This window comes from Haemaphysalis longicornis, unplaced genomic scaffold (assembly GCF_048455015.1).
Source record: "Haemaphysalis longicornis isolate Haplotype H1 unplaced genomic scaffold, Haemaphysalis longicornis Haplotype H1 scaffold_10, whole genome shotgun sequence".
In the NCBI taxonomy this organism is placed as follows: Eukaryota; Metazoa; Arthropoda; class Arachnida; order Ixodida; family Ixodidae; genus Haemaphysalis; species Haemaphysalis longicornis.
In genome coordinates this window covers 2,627,712-2,647,586 of record NW_027526204.1, presented here as the reverse complement: position 1 = coordinate 2,647,586, position 19,875 = coordinate 2,627,712, and the positions used below count along the sequence as shown (strand labels likewise).

The 19,875-nt window shown below is 49.1% G+C and overlaps 1 protein-coding gene across 3 annotated transcripts; it reads left to right on the top strand.

The window, feature by feature from the left end:
* Positions 1-1,620: 1,620 nt before the first annotated feature.
* Positions 1,621-19,636, top strand: LOC144158121 (uncharacterized). 3 transcript variants are annotated; one of them, XM_077688777.1, is made up of 4 exons: positions 1,621-1,762; positions 2,154-2,243; positions 15,671-15,794; positions 19,517-19,636. In XM_077688777.1, exons 1-4 carry the CDS (start codon positions 1,715-1,717, stop codon positions 19,564-19,566), a joined length of 312 nt encoding a protein of 103 aa, XP_077544903.1. In that variant the 5' UTR covers positions 1,621-1,714; the 3' UTR covers positions 19,567-19,636. The 3 variants fall into 3 exon arrangements, 2 of the variants coding, with proteins under 2 accessions (XP_077544903.1, XP_077544904.1); XM_077688778.1 differs by lacking the exon at positions 19,517-19,636 and adding an exon at positions 17,733-18,174; XR_013319944.1 differs by lacking the exon at positions 2,154-2,243.
* Positions 19,637-19,875: the final 239 nt, after the last annotated feature.

The following is a 19,875-nucleotide window of genomic DNA, read 5'->3' as shown; positions in this document are numbered from 1 at the left end:
ATTGCTGCTTCGCTTTGCTGCGCTGTGGTCTTGCGGAACTCGAAAAGGATGCTGCGAGTTGCGACAGCTGCGCCGATGTGAATATGTCATTTAAGTTCTACTTGCAAGTGCACCTTGTACCACGTCAAGCTATTGCTCCGGTCGCGATCACGACGCGCCTATTGAAGTGCAGATATCGTGAACGCGCCGTCCCGTCGTACGCGCGGACACCCGTCTGGTAGATTTTCGGGAAGTGATACACGGTGTGCAGTACGTAGGCGACTTGCAACCGAACGATTCGCAACTCAATTTTTTGGTTATCGCCGCTGCAATATATAGTTTGCTAGGCCGGCAATGCGCGGCAGTGCTTTTGCAACTGTTACAAGGTAGATTCCCAGTTGATATAATTCCATTGTCCTATTACCTTAGTAGGTGTCCGTCTGTTGACTGGAAGAGTGCTGGATCTGGAATCTGGATCTTTTTGTGGTCTCGCTCTGGATTTCGCTTTTCAACGCTTCATACTGCGAGGTTAGTGTATGAACGTTTTCAACTGATATCACCTTGAATTTATTGACACTGAGACAAGTTGAAACTTGGCGAAAAAAAGTTTATTGACGCCACCCACCCTCTCATTTTTTTTTTTACTCAATAAAACGTTTTGCCTACTCCTCCTGCTCCTCCTCCTCCTCCTCCTTCGCAAAAAATTCTATCGAAGGCACGCGAACAACGGTAAAAACATTCCACAATTTTTTAGCGTGAAATCTGCATGAAGTACTGCTTACCTATATATATAGAACGGCCGTTTAATTGACTAGTCATCTCTGGGATTGCCAGTGAAACTGCACGCAAACGGGCACTTTCCAGTCCGGTAGCCGCACGGCGTTCGCCCACTGTTTGCGGCGTTCTCCATCGCTTGGGAACCTATAAACGGCGGCGATTGCAAACAAAGGATGAATGCACACCAATGTACAGCAATACTTGTCAGCGGAATGATGCACTAACCGGTGGAAAGTGACGCCCAATTCCTTGGGTACCGATCGCGACTTGCAGCCTGGCACCGAGCATTGCGGCATTGTTAGAGCGAGCCGCTTCGCAAACCTGCTGCGGCCACACTGAAGACGTGTAACAGTGTAACCGCGCGTTTAGGTTCACGGTCACGCGCTGCAAAACGGCCTTCTACCTGCCTATCAGCTGATTTCCGCCGGCTCGGCGCTGGCAGATGCAGACGACAAGAGAGGCGATACAGGACGGAGGAGGCGGAGAAGGTGCACCGAGAGAGAGAGGCAAAAAGAGTCCGCCAATGGCATGGAGGGCCAATGGTCCGCCATTCGACTTACAGAAATGGCGTTTCCGGCTGCGCTGGGTGTGACGTCAGGGCCTCTCCTAAGCTTTTCTTTCCTCCATGGGCTAAAAGGAGGAAAGAAATCCTTGGGTCACGTGATCAAAACGTTACGTCACTGGGCTTGTTTTTGAGCGCCTAGGGGCCTAGGGACAACGCCGAAGTAGGCGCAGCATTTCCCTGGGTCCCCCGAGTGAACGATTTCAGTACCCAGCGTGTGTTTGTGTTGATTGCTGCCAAGTGAAGCTGCAGATGCGTGAATATACCGTGAATGCTAGTATTGGTGCGATCTCACTACGACATTTCAAGAGAGACTTGCAGCCTGAGCCATCGCCTCCTGTACCTGAGCTCAGCGTAGATCAGCCATGCCGGTCTCCGGCGTTTGCAGTCACAGACATGGAAGAGCGGAAAAGAGGGCATCGATGCGCTCATTTTCCCAGCAAGGTCAGTAACATCGCTATTTTATGTTTGTTGTAGTTTTTGTGTTTATACCACTGTAATGTGTACCCTAAAGCTGCGTGAATTCTTGCTTACGTGGCCGCCTAGCTCGGCCTCCTAGCTGTATTGTGATGTTAACGATTTTTGTATAATCTTGAATCAAATTTAGCGTGCGCTGCATACTTGGGCGAGGAACAGACACAGTGGAAAACGACAAACCAGACGTTGGCGCGCAAACCAACACCTGCTTCGTGTTTCGAACGTAGTACGTGTGGATTCTTTTCCCACTCCCTGTTTCTCGCCCAGGCATGCAGCACACGCTAAATTCAAATTACGATGCTATGTCCTTTCACACTCCGGCCGCAGTTTCAAGCGTTTCATTTTTCCTTTTGTGTAGGAGCCCATAACATTGCTCAAGTTTGATCGAACCGGTGGCGTGTACTCCCCGAAGCGCAGTCCTCGATGTGTGAGGTGCAGTGCCTCGATCGTAAGTATGCGTGTGTTTGATAGCGTTAATCTCGCGAGTATGCCGTGTGCACGCATCAACGTTCTAGCTCTTCGGGCAGTTCAGTTGCGTTGCGGGAGATGAATGGAAAACGTCGCTTCTGTACAGAGAACGTAAGGATATCGCGGCCAAAGGGAAAAACAAAAGCGTGAAATCGTGAGCCAAAAAAGACGGAAGAGGGAGAGAGAAAGGATAGACCAAATGACAGCGGCAGAATCAGATCGTCCAAGGGGCTGTGAAGGTTAAGCGGCATTTTGGGCCCTTTATGAGGAGGCACCAGGAGCAACTGTCAGTAAAGTGTACATTGAAGGTGAATGGAAGAAGCTGCATATGGGACAAATAGGATGTGGCAGGGCATAAAGCCACTGAAAATTTGAAAGCACACAAATAACGCGTACAGGCAGGAGGGACACACCACAGCCTCGTCAAACAAAGGGTGGCACCCACACTTTTTATCATGTGCAGGAAGATTTGCACCCGTTGATTTCGTTACCGTAAACAAGTGCTCTCCGAGATGGACGCTTAGACGGCGTCCTGTCTGGCCCACATACACGGACTTACATGACAACGGAATTCTGTAAACCATGCCAATCGTACAATGAACTAAAGGCTGCGCAAGGTTAACACTGCACTCGTTCCTCCCTTTACTTCTGTAGGCGAACGATTCGTCCCCTTCCCATTTTTTTGCGTTTCCTTGTGTATTTTATTTTAGTGTCAATGCTCTGTTTTGGTTTCGGACCTCTGTTTCTTCTTACGTCGAGCTGGCGAGCGTGTTCCCACGGTCGCCTTGTTGCTCGCCGTCCCGTGTGCTGTGTTTATGACCTACCGAGCGGCGCCAAGACATCCGACACCGGTGGCTACGTGGTCTGGGACCGGGGCGCGAGACGGACTGTGCCCGGCAGTCGAGCGTTCCGTCCCGTGTGCTGTATTTATGACCTACCGAGCGGTGCCAAGACATCGGACACCGGCGGCTAAGTGGTCTGGGACCGGGGCGCGAGACGGACTGTGCCACGCAGTCGAGCGTTGAGCGTCTACGAGTGTGCGTGTGTGGTGAGAGCCCTGAGCGGATCGCGAGAACGCGTATGTAAGCGAAAGAGACGGCGCCGCCCAGGCGCATTTGTCAGTTTTGTACGAACCCAAGTCAATAATTAAACAGTTTGTTTTTGCCTTCTCCTACGAATTGCACGGAAGCTTTTATTCGACCGTCTGTCTTCAAGCAAGAAAACGATCTGGAAGTTAATTCGAGAAATCGATAGCTAACATTTTTCAGAAGTGGGATTCATCGGACTCCAAAAATCGGCCAAGTCTACGCCTTGTAAAACAACCGGTGTCACCGACAGCCTCCATCGAAGCATCAGCAGCTAAAACGTCTTCGGCAACAAGGAACAACCGGTCACGGGTTGTGAGTTGACCAAGAACCCTTTTTGCGAACTCAGAGAACTTAGAGCGAGCCATTTGGGCGTGCTGTGATAAGAGGTTTTTGTAGTGTGTGCGTATTTCTTAATATGGGAGCCTTTTGGTTTTTTAGACCAGTGCGTTGAGTGTAAATTGTAATGAGTGTCCCCGCACGGGGCACCTTGAGTAATCTTGGTGACGGTATTGGCGATACCGCGGACCCCGAGCCCCCAAACATACGCTGGATCCAACCGTGGCAATGTGTTTATAGGTGAAGGGTTAGAAGCCGTGAACGGTGGACGTCGGAGCCTTGGTCGAGCTCCGGCCGATGGGCTCCCTGCCTGTCTACCAGGCAGGGAGCTCCGGGACCTCTTTGACTACCAGGGTAAGGTCAAAGAAGAAAGTACCCCCGTCTCCCTGCTTTTCAATGTGTCATATGGCATTTTCAAACCCCCCCCCCCCCAGACGTGATCGGCCCCCGAAAAGGGGCCGCACCGAAGTTCCATTTCCACCTCTTTCAACAACTGTCTTTCCAACAACTGTAAACAACTATTCCCGTTTTCTTGTAGTTGAGTCAACTGACACAGAAAGATCTGTCGCTTCATTGTCTGTCTTCTTGTTATCGAAGTTCCTGACGAGTATAATTGGTGAGGCGTACAAAGCCAAGAAACAAAGAACTGGGCAATTGCTGGTCGAAGTGACCAAGCAGCAGCAGGCAGAAAAACTCTTGAGCCAGACCCGAATCGGTGATCTTGACATCAGGGTCACGCCCCACCGCAGCTTAAACAGCTCCCAGGGCGTGATCTCCGATCCCGATCTACTAAACGAAACTGAAGCCGACCTGCTGGAGGGCCTTCGAGGTCAGGGCGTAACAGCAGTCAGGCGCATAAACATACGTAGAGAGGACAAACAAATACCTACAAAGCATCTTATCTTAACTTTCGACAGGTCGAGCCTTCCAGAATACATCAATGCAGGTTTTGTTCGATGTCCGGTCCGGCCTTACATCCCTAACCCGCGGCGCTGTTTTAAGTGCCAACGGTTTGGGCATGGCACCAACTCCTGCCGCGGCCGCCTTACCTGTGCGAAATGCGGCCAACATGACCACCCGTCCGAAAACTGCAACACCCAGAGTTTCACCTGTGCCAACTGCCAGGGGCCCCACGCAGCTTGGTCTCGCACTTGTGAGAAATTTAAGCAAGAAAAACAAATCATAAATGTAAAGGTCACTGAGAACATCACCTTTCCAGAGGCGCGAAAGAGGTTCGCCTCTTTCCCTCTGGGGAGGTACGCCGACGCGGCTCGCCGGGGGGCGGAGCGGCGTCTGGTGTCCACAGGGACCCAGTTCAGCGAGTCTGACCTGGTCCCTGCCCCGCCCCCCCCCTGGGTTGCCTCGGGCAGCCCAACCCGCCTCCGCACCGCTCGCTGAGCCAGCAGCGGCTGTGGGGGCAACCACGTCTGGTGGAAGCGATGCTGCATCCTCCACTTCCACTCCAGCGTCCCAAGCCACAGGCGAGGGCGCAGAGGAGATGGACTTGGGGGAGCCAGTGGCAGCTCCCACCCCCACCGCACCGCCTGTGCCATCCGAGGCGTTCCTGAACCCCTCGGTGGTTGCGGGCAAGGAAAAGCGCGCCCCAAAGGGTTCGCGGTCCAAGGAGCCTGATCCCTCAGGCGCTCCGAGGACATCCGAGGATGAAATGGACGTCAGTCCGTTCTTGTCTGCGGTGCACCGCAAGGAACGCGTCCCGACGCCAAAGCCTCCCGACAAGCCAAAAAAGACGAGAGTCACAGCCCCGAAAGACGACACATAAACAACACAGTCCAGTAGCTCCGAACACTTCATAATGGGAAGAGAGAACATAGTACAATGGAACTGCAGAGGCCTTCTGAATAATCTTGACGACGTGTATGAGATTCTGCATACCAATCAGCCAAGTGTTATGTGTGTTCAGGAAACACATTTGAATTCTAAACACACAAATTTCTTGAATAGTTACCTGGTATACAGGAAAGACAGGGATGGCTGCACACACTCTTCTGGCGGTGTGGCCATAATCGTCCGGAAATCGTTAGCATGCCACCCTGTCACCTTGAACACTATCCTTGAGGCTGTAGCAATACGCTTAATAATATTTAACAGGTTGATAACGGTATGCTCCATATACATCCCTCCTGATGTTTCACTTACGAGCTCCGACTTCGAGGCGCTGGTTGACCAGCTGCCCGAACCATACATCCTGACAGGCGACCTTAATGCTCACAACACTCTTTGGGGCTCTTCTCGCACGGATGCCCGAGGTCGCCTCATAGAGAAATTCCTTACATCTTCAGGAGCATGCCTTTTCAACAGTAAACAGCCTACATACCATAACATAGGACACAACACATACTCATGTCTTGACTTGGCGATTGGCTCCGCAGTTCTCTTTCCTCATCTCGAGTGGGGTGTGGGAACTGACCCATATGGCAGTGACCACTTCCCCACCTCACTTACATATATAGGTAAAGGCCCAAGCAGTTCCTCTTCCCATAATAGGTTCAATGAAGCACGAGCTAACTGGAATACATTTACAGAGACATCCAAACTACACCACACATCCATAGGACACCTACACGTTGACGAAGCTACCCAACTCCTTACGGCGCACATCCTCGACGCCGCCGAAAAGTCCATTCCCCACGTCTCTGGTGCCCCGCGCAACCAGCGGAGGCCGTGGTGGAATGAGGACTGTAGGCGGGCGCGAGAGGCCCAGAACAAGGCGTGGGGTATCCTTCGTCGGTACCCCACGTCGGGAAACCTCCTCTTGTTCAAAAGGGCTAAGGCGATGGGAAAACGTGTGCGCCGTGAGGCAAAACGAGAGAGTTGGCGTACATTCATAACATCAATAAACTCCTACACAGACACACGGAAAGTATGGACACGTATACGCAAACTCAAAGGACAACAGACACACAGCCTACCCCTGGTCAGTACAACAGGGGACACTCTGGAAGACCAGGCTGACACACTCGCACAACACTTCCAACACGTGTCCAGTTCAGCACATTACACGAACACTTTCCTGAAACATAAAGCCTCTTGTGAAGAGAAGTCCCTACACGACAACAACAAATCACAGACTTCGTACAACTCCCTGTTTTCACTACATGAGCTGAGGGCTGCTCTGAGCACGTGTAAACCCTCAGCTCCAGGCCCAGACAACATCACATACACAATGATACAACACCTGCACGCAGACACTCTTCTAACACTCTTACACCTATATAACAAGATATGGCTTTCGGGGCACATTCCAAACTCCTGGAAGGAGGCTATAGTTGTAGCTTTCCTGAAAGAGGGAAAGGACCCGTCGTCCCCCTCAAGCTACCGTCCTATAGCCCTGACGAGCTGCCTGTGCAAGCTCTTCGAGAAGATAGTAAATCGCAGGCTCGTGTACTTCCTTGAGTACAACGGTCTTCTCGAGAGCTGCCAGGCAGGCTTTAGGGTGGGGCGATCGACGAATGATCAACTTGTAGCTCTTGACTCGTATATCAAGGATGCCTTCGCGCATAAGCAGTATTGTTTAACTGTCTTTTTCGACCTTGAAAAGGCATACGACACCGCTTGGCGTTATGGGATCCTTAGTGGCCTCAAGTCATTCGGTGTTTTGGGTAACATGTTGAACACTCTTGTTAGTTACTTGTCAGACAGAACGTTTCGAGTAAGAGTTGGTTGTGCACTCTCAAACGTTTACGTGCAAGAAAATGGCGTGCCACAGGGTGGCGTGTTGAGCTGCACTCTCTTCATAGTAAAAATGAACTCTCTTGGTAAGGCACTGCCACCTACAATCTCTTATTCCATGTATGTAGATGACGTGCAGATATCCTATAAATCATGCAATATGTCAATCTGCGAACGTCAAGTCCAGCTTGGTGTAAAGAAACTTGCCGGCTGGGCAGACAAGAACGGTTTTAAATTAAATCCTGTAAAAAGCTCTTGCGTTGTGTTCTCCAGGAAGCGCGGGGTCCATATGGACCCAGACATTACTCTTAATGGCGTGTCGCTTCCTGTGAACAAGGAGCACAAGTTCTTAGGTGTTGTGTTTGACCAGAAACTTACATTCATTCCACACATCAAGGAACTTAAACATAAATGTCTGAAAACAATGAATATACTTAAGGTTCTCTCCCATCAATCTTATGGTTCCGACAAAGAACTCCTACTACGGCTCTTCACTGCTTTGGTTGGGTCTCGTTTAGACTATGGCAGTGTGGTATATGGGTCGGCGACTAAGACAGCGTTGCGAATGCTCGACCCAGTGCTACACTTGGGGCTTCGTCTCGCCTCGGGTGCTTTTCGCACTAGCCCTGTCGAGAGTCTGTATGTCGAGTGTGATAAGTGGAGCCTTGACAACCAACGAACGTACATGGACTTGCTATATGCTTTTAAAATTTCATCACTGAATAATCATCCTTTTTATGCTGTCTTTAACGACACATCAACATCTCTGCTCTTTGCAAATCGCCCATCCGTTCCTCTGCCCTTCTCACTTAGAGTGAGAGAGCGAGCCTCGGATCTCAGTGCTTCGTTTTTAGATGTGTACAGGTCATCCTTTTTTAACAGTTTACCGCCTTGGCAAGTTCGCCCTGTGTCGTGCGACCTTTTTTTTATGAGACTTGACAAAAATCATGTATCACGAGCTGCAATACTGCAGCACTTTCTGTCTTTGCAGTTTAAGTACACATGTGCAGAATTTTATAGTGACGCTTCTAAAACCAACAGTATGGTGTCGTGCGCTGCTCATGGTCCTAATTTCAATGCAGCCAGAACCATGAGCGTGCACACATCAATTTTTTCAGCAGAAGCGTATGGAATTTTACTGATTGTACGACACATTCTTGAAACTCAAATTCCCAATTCCATCATTTATACAGATTCTTTGAGTGTTGTTCGCGCACTGTCATCGCACAAGCCCCCCAAAAACCACATAGTTAATCTTGTATTCAGCACTATCATGTCCGTGTATGCCCAAAGCATCAGCTCGTCCTCTGCTGGATCCCAGGACACGCAGGGATCGCTGGGAACGAGTTGGCAGACGAGAGGGCCGGTGCTGCTGCACTCAGGAACACTGTGGACATTACAACGGTACCCTACACAGACCTCAAGCCACACATAAGACAACACCTGCGCAGAACATGGCAAACACACTGGGACGAACAGACAGACAACAAACTACATGTAATAAAGCCACACTTGGGACGGTACACAGCTGACTCGCGCAACAGACACACGGAAGTCGCCTTGGGTAGGCTACGGATAGGGCACACCCATGCGACGCACTCGTATCTGCTGACGGGATCTTCTAGACCCCAGTGCAGCAGGTGCGGAGAGGCCCTATCCGTAGTGCACATACTAATCACATGCAAGGCACTTCACACAACACGACACAAACACTTCAGAGAACTCTACAGACAACATATTCCTCTACATCCATCGTTTTTCCTAGGTGATGATGCCATTGTTTCCGTGAAACGTGTGTTTGAGTATTTGTCCGACGTCAAGTTTTTAAACCTCATTTCCTATCACGCATCATGAAATCTGGCCCTATACACCAGCCATGCTCATTGTCGTTTCGTGATTTTACTTTTGTTTTTGCTGATTTTACTTAGTGTTTAAGGTTTCACCCCTATCATCGACTATTGTTTTGGCGCTCTTTGCCCCAGTTGGCCTTGCGCCATAAACATCCAACGATCATCAAATTGTAATGAGTGTCGACTGAGCTATGCATTCACTTTTTAGCTGAAGTGCGAGAGCTAGGAGTGAGCGCGGGATGCTAATTGTGAGTTTTTTTTCGCATGTTTATGTTACTCGAAGTGCGTTCTGAAGTGTGTCCGTGTTGAAAGAGAGTTTTGGTTGCGCGAGTGGTCACTTTTTTAGCAACTGTTGTGAGTCGACGCGCAAGAGTTTTACACGGCCAGTTGGGTTTTTGTTTGTTCTGGGATTGCAGGTTTTTAGACGGTCGTTTGGGGTGAGAACTGTTTGAGACGACCGTTTAGAAAGGTGTGACATGGGGGAAGACAGCGAGCAAACGTTCTCGGTGAGCGACCTCATGAAAATAATCATCGAAAAAGACAAACTGATAACCGAGTTGCTCGTTGAGAGAAACAAGCCCGCAGGTGCTGTGTCGACCTTTCAGATAATGCCAGACCTCAGTAAGGCCATTCGTGACTTTACGGCTGAAGGCGATTCAGCCTTAGCAAGCGACTGGCTCGAAAATCTGAACAGGACGGCAACACTGCACAAGTGGCCGCCAGAGTTCAAATTAGAGACTGCGAACTCCCACTTGGCTGGACCGGCTTTGGATTGGTTCCGCAGCCGTCGTTCGAGGATAAAATCGTGGGAAGATTTTGAGACTCGATTCCGACGCAGTTTTGTCAGCCAAACGAATGCAGCAGAAAGGTACGAGAGGATGAAAGAACGTGTTCAGCAGAGGAATGAGACCACCACGGCGTACGTTCATGCTAAAGTACGACTGTGCACCGAGGCGCGTCTCGACTTTCAGGAGACCCGCGAGCAGGTCCTGGTAGGCTTGAGATCAAGCAGTTTGTGTTCCATGTTGATGGGTCGCACGCATGACGATGAAGACGACCTACTCCACGACATCGAGGAGTATGAGCGTGTGGATAGGCAAAGACAAGAACGTCTTGAAGTTGCAAAGGCAAGCAAAAAGGAGGAGTTCGTGCAAGGGCAGGATCCGGGACAGACAGACCGAAAAAAATCAACTGGGCCCCCGACCAAGGACACAAGACCGCCGCTCAAAAACGACCAGGGTGAACTGAAGTGCTACAACTGTAACAACTACGGCCACATTGCCAGAGACTGCGCCGAACCGAGGCGTGAGCTCAAATGCCTGCGGTGCAGAAAATCTGGGCACACACAACGCCACTGCAAGGAAGAAGCAAACTTGGTGGCCAATTTCGAGGGCAAGGGGCACGGTCCCCCGCTAAAACTGGTGGTGGTTGACGATAAAGCCAAGGTCGTCGGCCTCGTTGACACAGGGAGCTCCAGTTTATGCGCGCGTCTGCGGCCAGCCGTTGCGGCGCCGTGTTGGAGGAAAGCGACATGCCCCTGTACGGTTTCGGGAGCGTCAGTACGCCGACAGCGAGGACACTTGGGAGCTTCAGCGCCGACTTAGAAATCGATGGTGTCACAGTGAAGATGGTCCCTATTCTCGTGGTTGCTGATGAGGTGCAGTCTGTCGACCTACTCGTGGGACGCACGTTCACAGAAATGCCAAACGTGACATACGGCAGCATGGGAGGTTGCATACGTTTTTGGAGCAGAAGTGACTGCCCGTTTAGACATTTGGAGCCCACTTTGTGTGACCACATGACCCTGAGGGTTACAGAAGACACTGAGCTGAAGGCCGAGGTGGTGAACTGGGTTTCCCCATCTGCCGACTCTGACCTCACGGGACCGGTAATTGTGAGTAGAATGGGCAAGGAAGTACTGGTCGATATGTGCGAGGGTAAGGTCAGTCTGCCAGTTTTTCCGAGCGCAAGCGAGGATGTGGTTGTCAAGAAAGGGCAACAGTTTGGGCGGGCAGAGCCAGTTAATGTGTTGGAGGAAGTGTTGGAGGAAGCCTTCACTCCTACAGGAAGTTCGGAGAATGCCAAGCGTAGTGAGGCATTCCTGATGACGGCAAGAGAGCCGATATCACTGCAAGAAGTTGATGTTGGCGGCAGTACTACCTGCATCGAGAAAGTGGAACTTTTGCAACTGCTAAACGAGTACCGCGACTGCTTTGCAATGAATATGGAGGAGCTGGGTTGTACACCTCTCCTCGAAATGGACATCAAAGAAGTTCCCGGCAGCTCTCCAGTCGCTATGCGACCCTACAAGACGAACATGACAGGAAGAGAGACCATGAAAAAGATCGTTCGTGAGTGGAGGGCGCGAGGAATTGTCACCGATACGCACTCTCCATACGCGAGCCCGGTACTCCTGGTGACTAAGAAGAGCGGAGAAGAGCGACTTGTCGTGGACTACAGAAGGCTGAACGCACAGACCATCAAGGAAAAATACCCCCTGCCTATCATTGACGACCAGCTTGAGAGCCTTTCAGGGGGCCAAACTATACACAGTTTTGGACCTCGCTCACGGCTACTTGCAAGTTCCGCTCTCGGAGAGCGCGAAAGAAACGTCGCGTCCGTGGCTTGATCGGTAGAGCGTCGCGCTGCGGCCGCAAAGTCCGCGGATCGAAACCTGGCGCCGGATGCTGTTTTTCTTTATAGAGGAGCACTGCGGACGCCGCCGACGCCGCCGACGCCGGCGGTGGATGGTTTGGGGTCGCTTATAAAGTGTATTCACACTTAAAAACCGCTTTCATTACGCCGGACGAAACAGGGCAGTTCGAGCGAATGATGTTTGGACTCTCAAACGCGCCAGCTGTGTTTCAGCGCTTAATGAACAGAGTGCTTGGAACACTCAAGGGTAGTGTTGCGCTTTGTTACCTTGACGATATCCTGATTCCCGCCAAGGACTGGAAAGAGCTGATCAGTAGGTTGAGAAGCGTACTGCAGGCGCTTAGAGAGGCAAATCTCACCTTGAGATTGAGCAAGTGCGCTTTCGGGAAAGACAGCGTCGACTTTCTGGGATTTCACTTGAAGAACGGTGAAATTCACCCTGGGTACGAAAAAGTTCGAGCGATCAACAAATTTCCTCGACCGATGAACGTTCATGAAGTGAGAGGTTTCCTTGGACTGACGGGATTCTTCCGTCGTTTCATCCAGAACTACGCAAGAATCGCTGAACCACTAACCAGACTCACCAAGAAGCACACGAAGTTTCAGTGGGGTAGTGAGCAAGATGAAAGCTTTGAGCAGTTGAAGCAGAAGCTTACGAGTGAGCCGGTGCTGGCTCTTTATGATCCAGATGCGGAGACAGAGCTGCACACGGACGCTAGTTCGAAGGGGCTGGCTGCGATGCTCCTTCAACGCAGGGAAGGTAGCGATAAGTGGCGACTCGTGTATTGTGTGAGCAAAAAGACGACTGAAGCAGAAAGCAAGTACCACTCATCTAAACTAGAACTGATGGCCATTGTGTGGGCGGTTGATCGATTGCGTTCCCTCCTGCTAGGTCTACAATTTACGGTGGTGACAGACTGCCAGGCGCTAGTATACATGAACGCTCAACGCACGACGAAGCCACAAATAGCTCGCTGGTACGACATGATCCAGGAATTCGACTTCTCTGTGAGACACCGATCTGGCACGCGCATGCTTCACGTGGATTCACTGAGCCGCAGCCCAGTGGAGGAGCCGTCTGAGACGTTAGACAATATTGTGGAGGCTCGAATGGAAGTGTTGGTGGCGGGCACGATTGATGACCAGATGTTGACTGTTCAAAGAGGTGATAGGGAGCTTAGAGAGCTGATCGACATACTTGAGAGGCCCTGTGACAACCGTACTGCGAATGAGGCCGCGAAAACACGTGGTTACGCGCTGTGCAATTCTAAGCTCATGCGAAAGGGTACTGATGAGGTCGCCGACAAAGTTGTCGTACCCAAGTCTATGAGAAAGGCGATTGTGGTCAGGTGCCATGATCTGCAAGGTCACTTTTCCACAGACCGGACAGTCGCAAAAATCAAGGAGAAGTTTTGGTTTCCTAGAATGCGCCGGTATGTCAGGAGACATATTTCACAATGCTTCGAGTGCATCTACAACAAAGTGCCAGGGGGCAAGAAACCCGGGCTGCTCAACCCCATTCCGCCGGGTAACCGACCATTTGAAGTCTTGCACTTAGACCACTTGGGCCCCTTCGCGAGAAGCAAGAAAAAGAACCAATACCTGCTGGTTATTGTGGACAACCTCACCAAGTTTGTGAGACTTTTCGCCACCCGTGACACTTCTGTAAGGCCTGTTCTCCGAGCGTTGGAAGAGATGATTTGGGAAAGAGGTCTCCCGAGGACGGTAATAACTGATCGGGGGAGCTGCTTCACGTCCAAGGTTTTCGAGGAGTTCTGCGCTGAAAGAACGATAAAGCACGTGCTCAACTCAACACGCCACCCGCAAGCAAATGGCCAAGTAGAGCGAGCAAACCGCACAGTGATGCCGGTCATTGCGGCGCATATTGAAGACCCGGAACATCGTGACTGGGACGGGAGACTGCGAGAGATCGAGAGCTTCCTAAACAACGCCGTGAACAAGACGACAAACAGGACGCCGTTTGAGCTAATCCACGGCTACACGCCTGATTTCTACGCTGCCGCTTTGCAGCAGTTGGTTGACCCGGCCGAGGAACGAAAAGACCCGAACGAGCTACGAGAAAAGGCCCGAGAACGCATCCCGAAGGAGCAAGAGGAGAGTAAACACGCTTACGACCGTCGCCATTTTCCGGCGAAACTGTACGGGGTTGGGGAGGTGGTCTTCATGAGACGGGGACCGGAACACACCGGGGAGCCCACCAAGACGCAGGCGAAATATCGTGGTCCGCTCGTAGTGACTCAAGTTTTGCCTGCCGATACATACCGTGTCGCTCAACTGGGACAGCCTGGAAGAAGGCGATTTGCAACAACAGCACACGCGTCGCAGCTGAAAGGTTGGTCGTCAACAGACGAAACTTCCCACTTGGAAGACGACGAATTGTCATCAGAAGAAGGCAGCGCCTCTGAGGAAGACCAAGTTACCGTGCAGCTACCACGGCGTTCAACCCGCAAGCGTACTGCACCCAGTTGAAAGTTGAAGCTGGGAAAGTTCATCTGCACATTCTCGTATTTTTGCGCTTGTGAATGTGCAGTGAAATATTCACATATATTCACTTATGTTTGTAATCGTTTTTTTGCCACTTTATTGTGTTTCGCGCCATTGTACCTTTTGTACGAGTAAGGAAATTACCTTATTGTGTGTGTTTTGCTACTTCAGGGATTTTGTCTCGAGTATGAGGGCCGAAATTCAATGTCGCACGGGTCCTACGAATACTCTGTGTTACCTGTGTTTATCGTTAAACAGTGAGCGTTGGTGCGAAAGAAACGTTGTCTTGTAGTAACTTGTGCGCCATTATTTCTGCGCTTTTTTTTTTGCATTTTCTTTGTTCGTATGCACGATGTGATCAACTGTTGTGAAGCTTTTCATGTGTCTATTGCTCTAAAATGACGGTCCTATTAACGGGGACGTTAATTTCTGTCAGGATGCCCGAATGTAGGCGAACGATTCGTCCCCTTCCCATTTTTTTGCGTTTCCTTGTGTATTTTATTTTAGTGTCAATGCTCTGTTTTGGTTTCGGACCTCTGTTTCTTCTTACGTCGAGCTGGCGAGCGTGTTCCCACGGTCGCCTTGTTGCTCGCCGTCCCGTGTGCTGTGTTTATGACCTACCGAGCGGCGCCAAGACATCCGACACCGGTGGCTACGTGGTCTGGGACCGGGGCGCGAGACGGACTGTGCCCGGCAGTCGAGCGTTCCGTCCCGTGTGCTGTATTTATGACCTACCGAGCGGCGCCAAGACATCGGACACCGGCGGCTAAGTGGTCTGGGACCGAGGCGCGAGACGGACTGTGCCCCGCAGTCGAGCGTTGAGCGTCTACGAGTGTGCGTGTGTGGTGAGAGCCCTGAGCGGATCGCGAGAACGCGTATGTAATCGAAAGAGACGGCGCCGCCCAGGCGCATTTGTCAGTTTTGTACGAACCCAAGTCAATAATTAAACAGTTTGTTTTTGCCTTCTCCTACGAATTGCACGGAAGCTTTTATTCGACCGTCTGTCTTCAAGCAAGAAAACGATCTGGAAGTTAATTCGAGAAATCGATAGCTAACACTTCAATAATCCTTGTTATTAACAATGCGGCAGAGATTGCCCACTTCTGCTTTTGCAGAAAACACAAAACAATGTGCTGTATGTGTGTTCTTTTTCTTGTAGTCGGTTGTCCTGTGTGGTCTTATTCCACGTCGCCATCTTTTACGCATTTTGTTTTTCAAAGATGTATTATTAGCCTACCCAACTTTCAGTTGTGCTGACACAGCATTTAATCCTGTTCCTGCAGCATCTGCATAGGAGGGCTTCCAGTGGAAAAAAAGAAGTGCTTGGACTTGGCCCCTACGATGTTGGTGCAGGGCCTGGAGAGCAAGGCTTGGTCTACATCCTTTCTGGGTACCCATGGAAAGCAGGTGAATGCCTCCACAAGTGGGTCGTTTTGTGGTACACTCGAAATTAGCCGCAGACAGACTGTGTCTGCTCGCAGACCACCCTGGTAGTATGACAACCAAATATGTAGCTGTGTCCTAGTTACTGACGGGAAGACTTAACAAAAAATCAACTGCCCATCTGTTGAAACGACAAAAATGGGGGATGTGAAGCTTTCCGAAACCAAGTCCAACACCAAATTAACCAGCCCAGTACTGAACACCTGTTTCTTATTGGGACGGTCTGATGCGCTGCAGTTGTGCTCTCTAGAGCTTTACTGATGCAGGCAATCCATGACCTTCTGTAGTGTACAACTATTGTCGTTAGATGGAGGTGTACATTTCCTGTGTAATTTTCCACTTCTATGCAAATCCAGATTGCTTCGACTGTGCTGGAATGACGCAATGGGATAGATGTCAGCTTCATAACATGAGGGACCCAGGTTCAATTCAGATCACGGGAAGTGTTCACTTCACCCACGATCGTCATCATTAGAAAAAGTTGGCTTTCTGCAGTGCATTTTGGGTGGACTACAGACACATCAGCGAGAGGCTGGAGGCTTCACTTTAGTAAATGAAACTGTACCAAGTACAGTATGTGCGTGAAGCTTAAGCATTGTACATGAGCCAAGCCAGGGAGGAGTGGTTATAGGTTAAATCCTTGTAAAGAAAGTTCACAAAAAGTTCAATGTGAATCACTGAGCTTGTAAACTTGTCAGATCTCAACTTGACACTTTATTGTACCAGTCTTTCATGCTCAGCTGAGGAATGGTGGACAGATGGTGGCAACAACTGGCAGGAAGGGTCATTAGCTTGCAGTTCATTTGTCTATGTAAATATTCTAAAAAAGTACTGGTATGAAATTCTCGTGTTACATTTTTCCCATTTCTATGGGTGCCTACCAGCCCAGGAATCATAGATTGGAACATTAGATAGTCAACCTCAGTATATATAATTATTTTGAGCCTTGTTTATTCGTGTCAGTTTTGGCTTGGACAGAACGAACACCAAGGCGGCCGCCATGAGAGAATGGCACTCTTGATGTCGCTGTTCTCATTGCATCATGGTCAGACTAGATGCGTGCCCTAGAGTGGCTCAAGCTGGCCATGGCCGCACACGTCTGGGCCACACGATATCAGTCCCAAAACTGTGACATGATTCACAAGGCAGTGCAGCGTGCACCATCAGCAGCCAGTGTGTTGGCTAAGTCACTGGAGCCCTAATGTCGGCAGTTTGGGGCGAACTGCATGGCGAGGCACTCCACGTATCTTGCTTATGCCAGTGTCGAAAGGGTATTAATTCGGAGCTTTCTTGTGCATGCAAATATTAAAATTGATTTAAAATATGTTATACTGAATGGTTGCTACTAAAATCTGCAGCTACAAAGGAAACTTTTTGCATAGTTATCTCAGCTTTGATATTTCAAGTACTCCTTTTAAGTAGAGCCTAATCATGCTATGAACGTTTAATAGTGGTGCTACTCCTTTAAGGTATTTTTTACTTGTTTTAAGCTGACTTGTTTTTAGTTTGGAGTTAAGAGAGACCGTAACATTCTGGCCGCCCAGCCGCCCATTTCTGGCCATTAGTATTTCTGAGTTGTTCTTCAAAACAGTTTTTGCTCGGCACTTCTCTGAAATGTCGAGGACACCTAACTGAACTTAGTCGTGATTAATGCATTATCGTGCAAAGGTGAAGCAATCTCCACCCTTGCGCTCACCTGGTAGAGCATCATCCTTACATCACAAAAAAAGCTTTGTTTTGCCAAATCTTTGCCACTTCATACCACTATAGAATTTGCTGCCAACATAGGGGTGCTCTCCAGCTGAATCAGCCTTAGGTGTCACAGGAGTGAGAGTAAGAACTTTAAAATAATGTTAGAAATAAGCACAATACAATAGCTTTCTATTTTGTAACTGTTAACAGGTCGACCAACCTCATTGCGACTGTAGGATGTGACTTGTTCGTAGAAGGGCAAAATCAGAAAAACAGAGACGAGCAAGTAAGTCATTGTTGTACAACAGCTTCTGCGACACCTAAGTTAAAGGAGCCATGAAGAGAAAATGCAAGTTGGTTTTATTCGAAAGATTTCGTGTTTTATAGTGCCCCCAGCGCTTGTCCGGATACAAACGGTGCTTTATTCACTGAGAAATTAAACAATTTAGGTTAAAATTTTGACTTTCCCGCTCAATCGTGCGTTTTCGTGGTCCCAAGTGACATCACAGGAACCGACCGCTCTGCAGCCTAGAGTACCTTGATTCACGCATCCGCCGTACAGGGTAGAGACACGTATACGCTGGCGCCGCCATTTTCGGTTGCTCGCTCGCCGCCGAAGCAAGTCATTGTGTCAAAACCGCGCTAAAATTATCGCCGCAACGTGGTTTATTGAAGAAGTTTGGATCATATTGTCTGTTTCGCGTTGCTAGGTCTCGTGGGAAACGAAAAGAATAACGCGTTGAGCCCGTTGGCCCAATTGCGGCGGGACGGGACCGTTCAAAGGTTGTCTCCACCCTGTACAGCGGTGTTGGTTTGTTCCCGCATTTTTTTACGTTCCGTAACCTAGATGGCGCCACCATACCGTGGCAAGCGTTTGGTTTGTGTTTGCCCGCATTTAAACCTGGCTTGTTTTTGTTCTGGGAGAAAATATTCGTTCCCTGAAACAGTGCTCGCTCGACAAATGGGGTCACGTAAAACAAGGTTGCTTGCGTCAATCGGCCAGTGTCGTCTGAGACAGCCCCAAGCCCCGTAGTGCTGTGCTGCTAAACCAAGCATGCTGTGCGCAGTACGAACAGCAGAATGCATCAGTACTTCTATGTTTACATGTGCTTTCATAATTTCCACTGTTTGTCCCATCATTCTTATTGCTTTGTAAAGAATGTGCCCTAAATTTAAGCGCAAATCGCTCGTTCGTCTAGTTTGTAATTACAGCTCTACCTAATTTGTGTCTGCTTCTGCCAGCCTCCGCCAATCGCAGAGCTTAGCTCATGTGACATCATAGGTTCTGTTGCGGGGAATGAGCTGGTGGGTCGCATGACCATTCCCGTTTTTCGTAATTATGTAGCTTATTTGAGCGAAGTTTACGTTAAAAGTGGTGTCAGTATGATTCTAACGAGACAATCTTTTGAATGAACCAAACTTGTGTTTTCTCTTCATGGCTCCTTTAAGCTGTCTGCAATTTACGTGCAAATAAAATTGTTTTCAAGATGCTTACAGTTTTTTCGCCTGGTTCAAAGAGACTGGTATAGTACAAAATTTTGAAGAAAGCTGGAGTTGGCCGTGTTTTTATTTGTATTAGGAAATGTGTGGAAATGTGCCATTTTATTATTTATTTTATAAATTTTTAACTGCTACAGGAACGTTAATTTGTAGATGTAGCACCATGTATTTGGTGTTCTATGTTTATTTATTGAAGATATCCTTATGGCCCCACTGACATTAATGAGGGGTGTGGTACCTGAGCAGATTAAACGAAGAATAATAACATAAGAGAATTCTGCCACGTGCGTACAAGAAAAAAAAATAAAGGAAAAAAGATACAGCAGAAACGTCAGTGTCCACACGCATACTAAAAAACATACACGCAAGCAACACAATAATAGTGTACTGTGTTTAAGCTGTTTGTTCATTTGAATTGTGAATGGGAGGCTCCTGAGGAAATATATGTAGTGCTTGACCAGTTTTCAAAATGCTATTTCTTTTTTACTTTTCAGTGACAGGGGTCTCAACAAGCATCTGGATGCACCTACAATGTTTGTGCTGAGCACCTCTGATATGTCGTCTTCTATGGCCGTGAAACTGGGAATAAATAAAACTAAAAACTGTCTCCTTCATTTGGTATATTCCTTTTACATTGTTCAGGAACGTGGAAATAACATGGAGGACAATACCCAAGCACTTGCACGTCATCGTCCCCTGGTCACTTATTGGTATTTATGCTGCAGTTTAAACGAACTGCCAGGTAGCCAACATTCACAACCAATTCAAGTAGTAGGAGTGCCCATGCTACATCGGAGGACATTATTTTTTCTAGGGACCACTGGATTGTGCGAAGAGATGTGTCTCATCTCCT

Coding starts and splice junctions, on each gene's coding strand:
- LOC144158121 (XM_077688777.1), top strand. CDS start 1,715: ATGGAAGAGCGGAAAAGAGGGCATCGATGCGCTCATTTTCCCAGCAAG. Junction 1,763..2,153: donor GCGCTCATTTTCCCAGCAAG/GTCAGTAACATC, acceptor CCTTTTGTGTAG/GAGCCCATAACATTGCTCAA. Junction 15,795..19,516: donor TGGGTACCCATGGAAAGCAG/GTGAATGCCTCC, acceptor TTTACTTTTCAG/TGACAGGGGTCTCAACAAGC.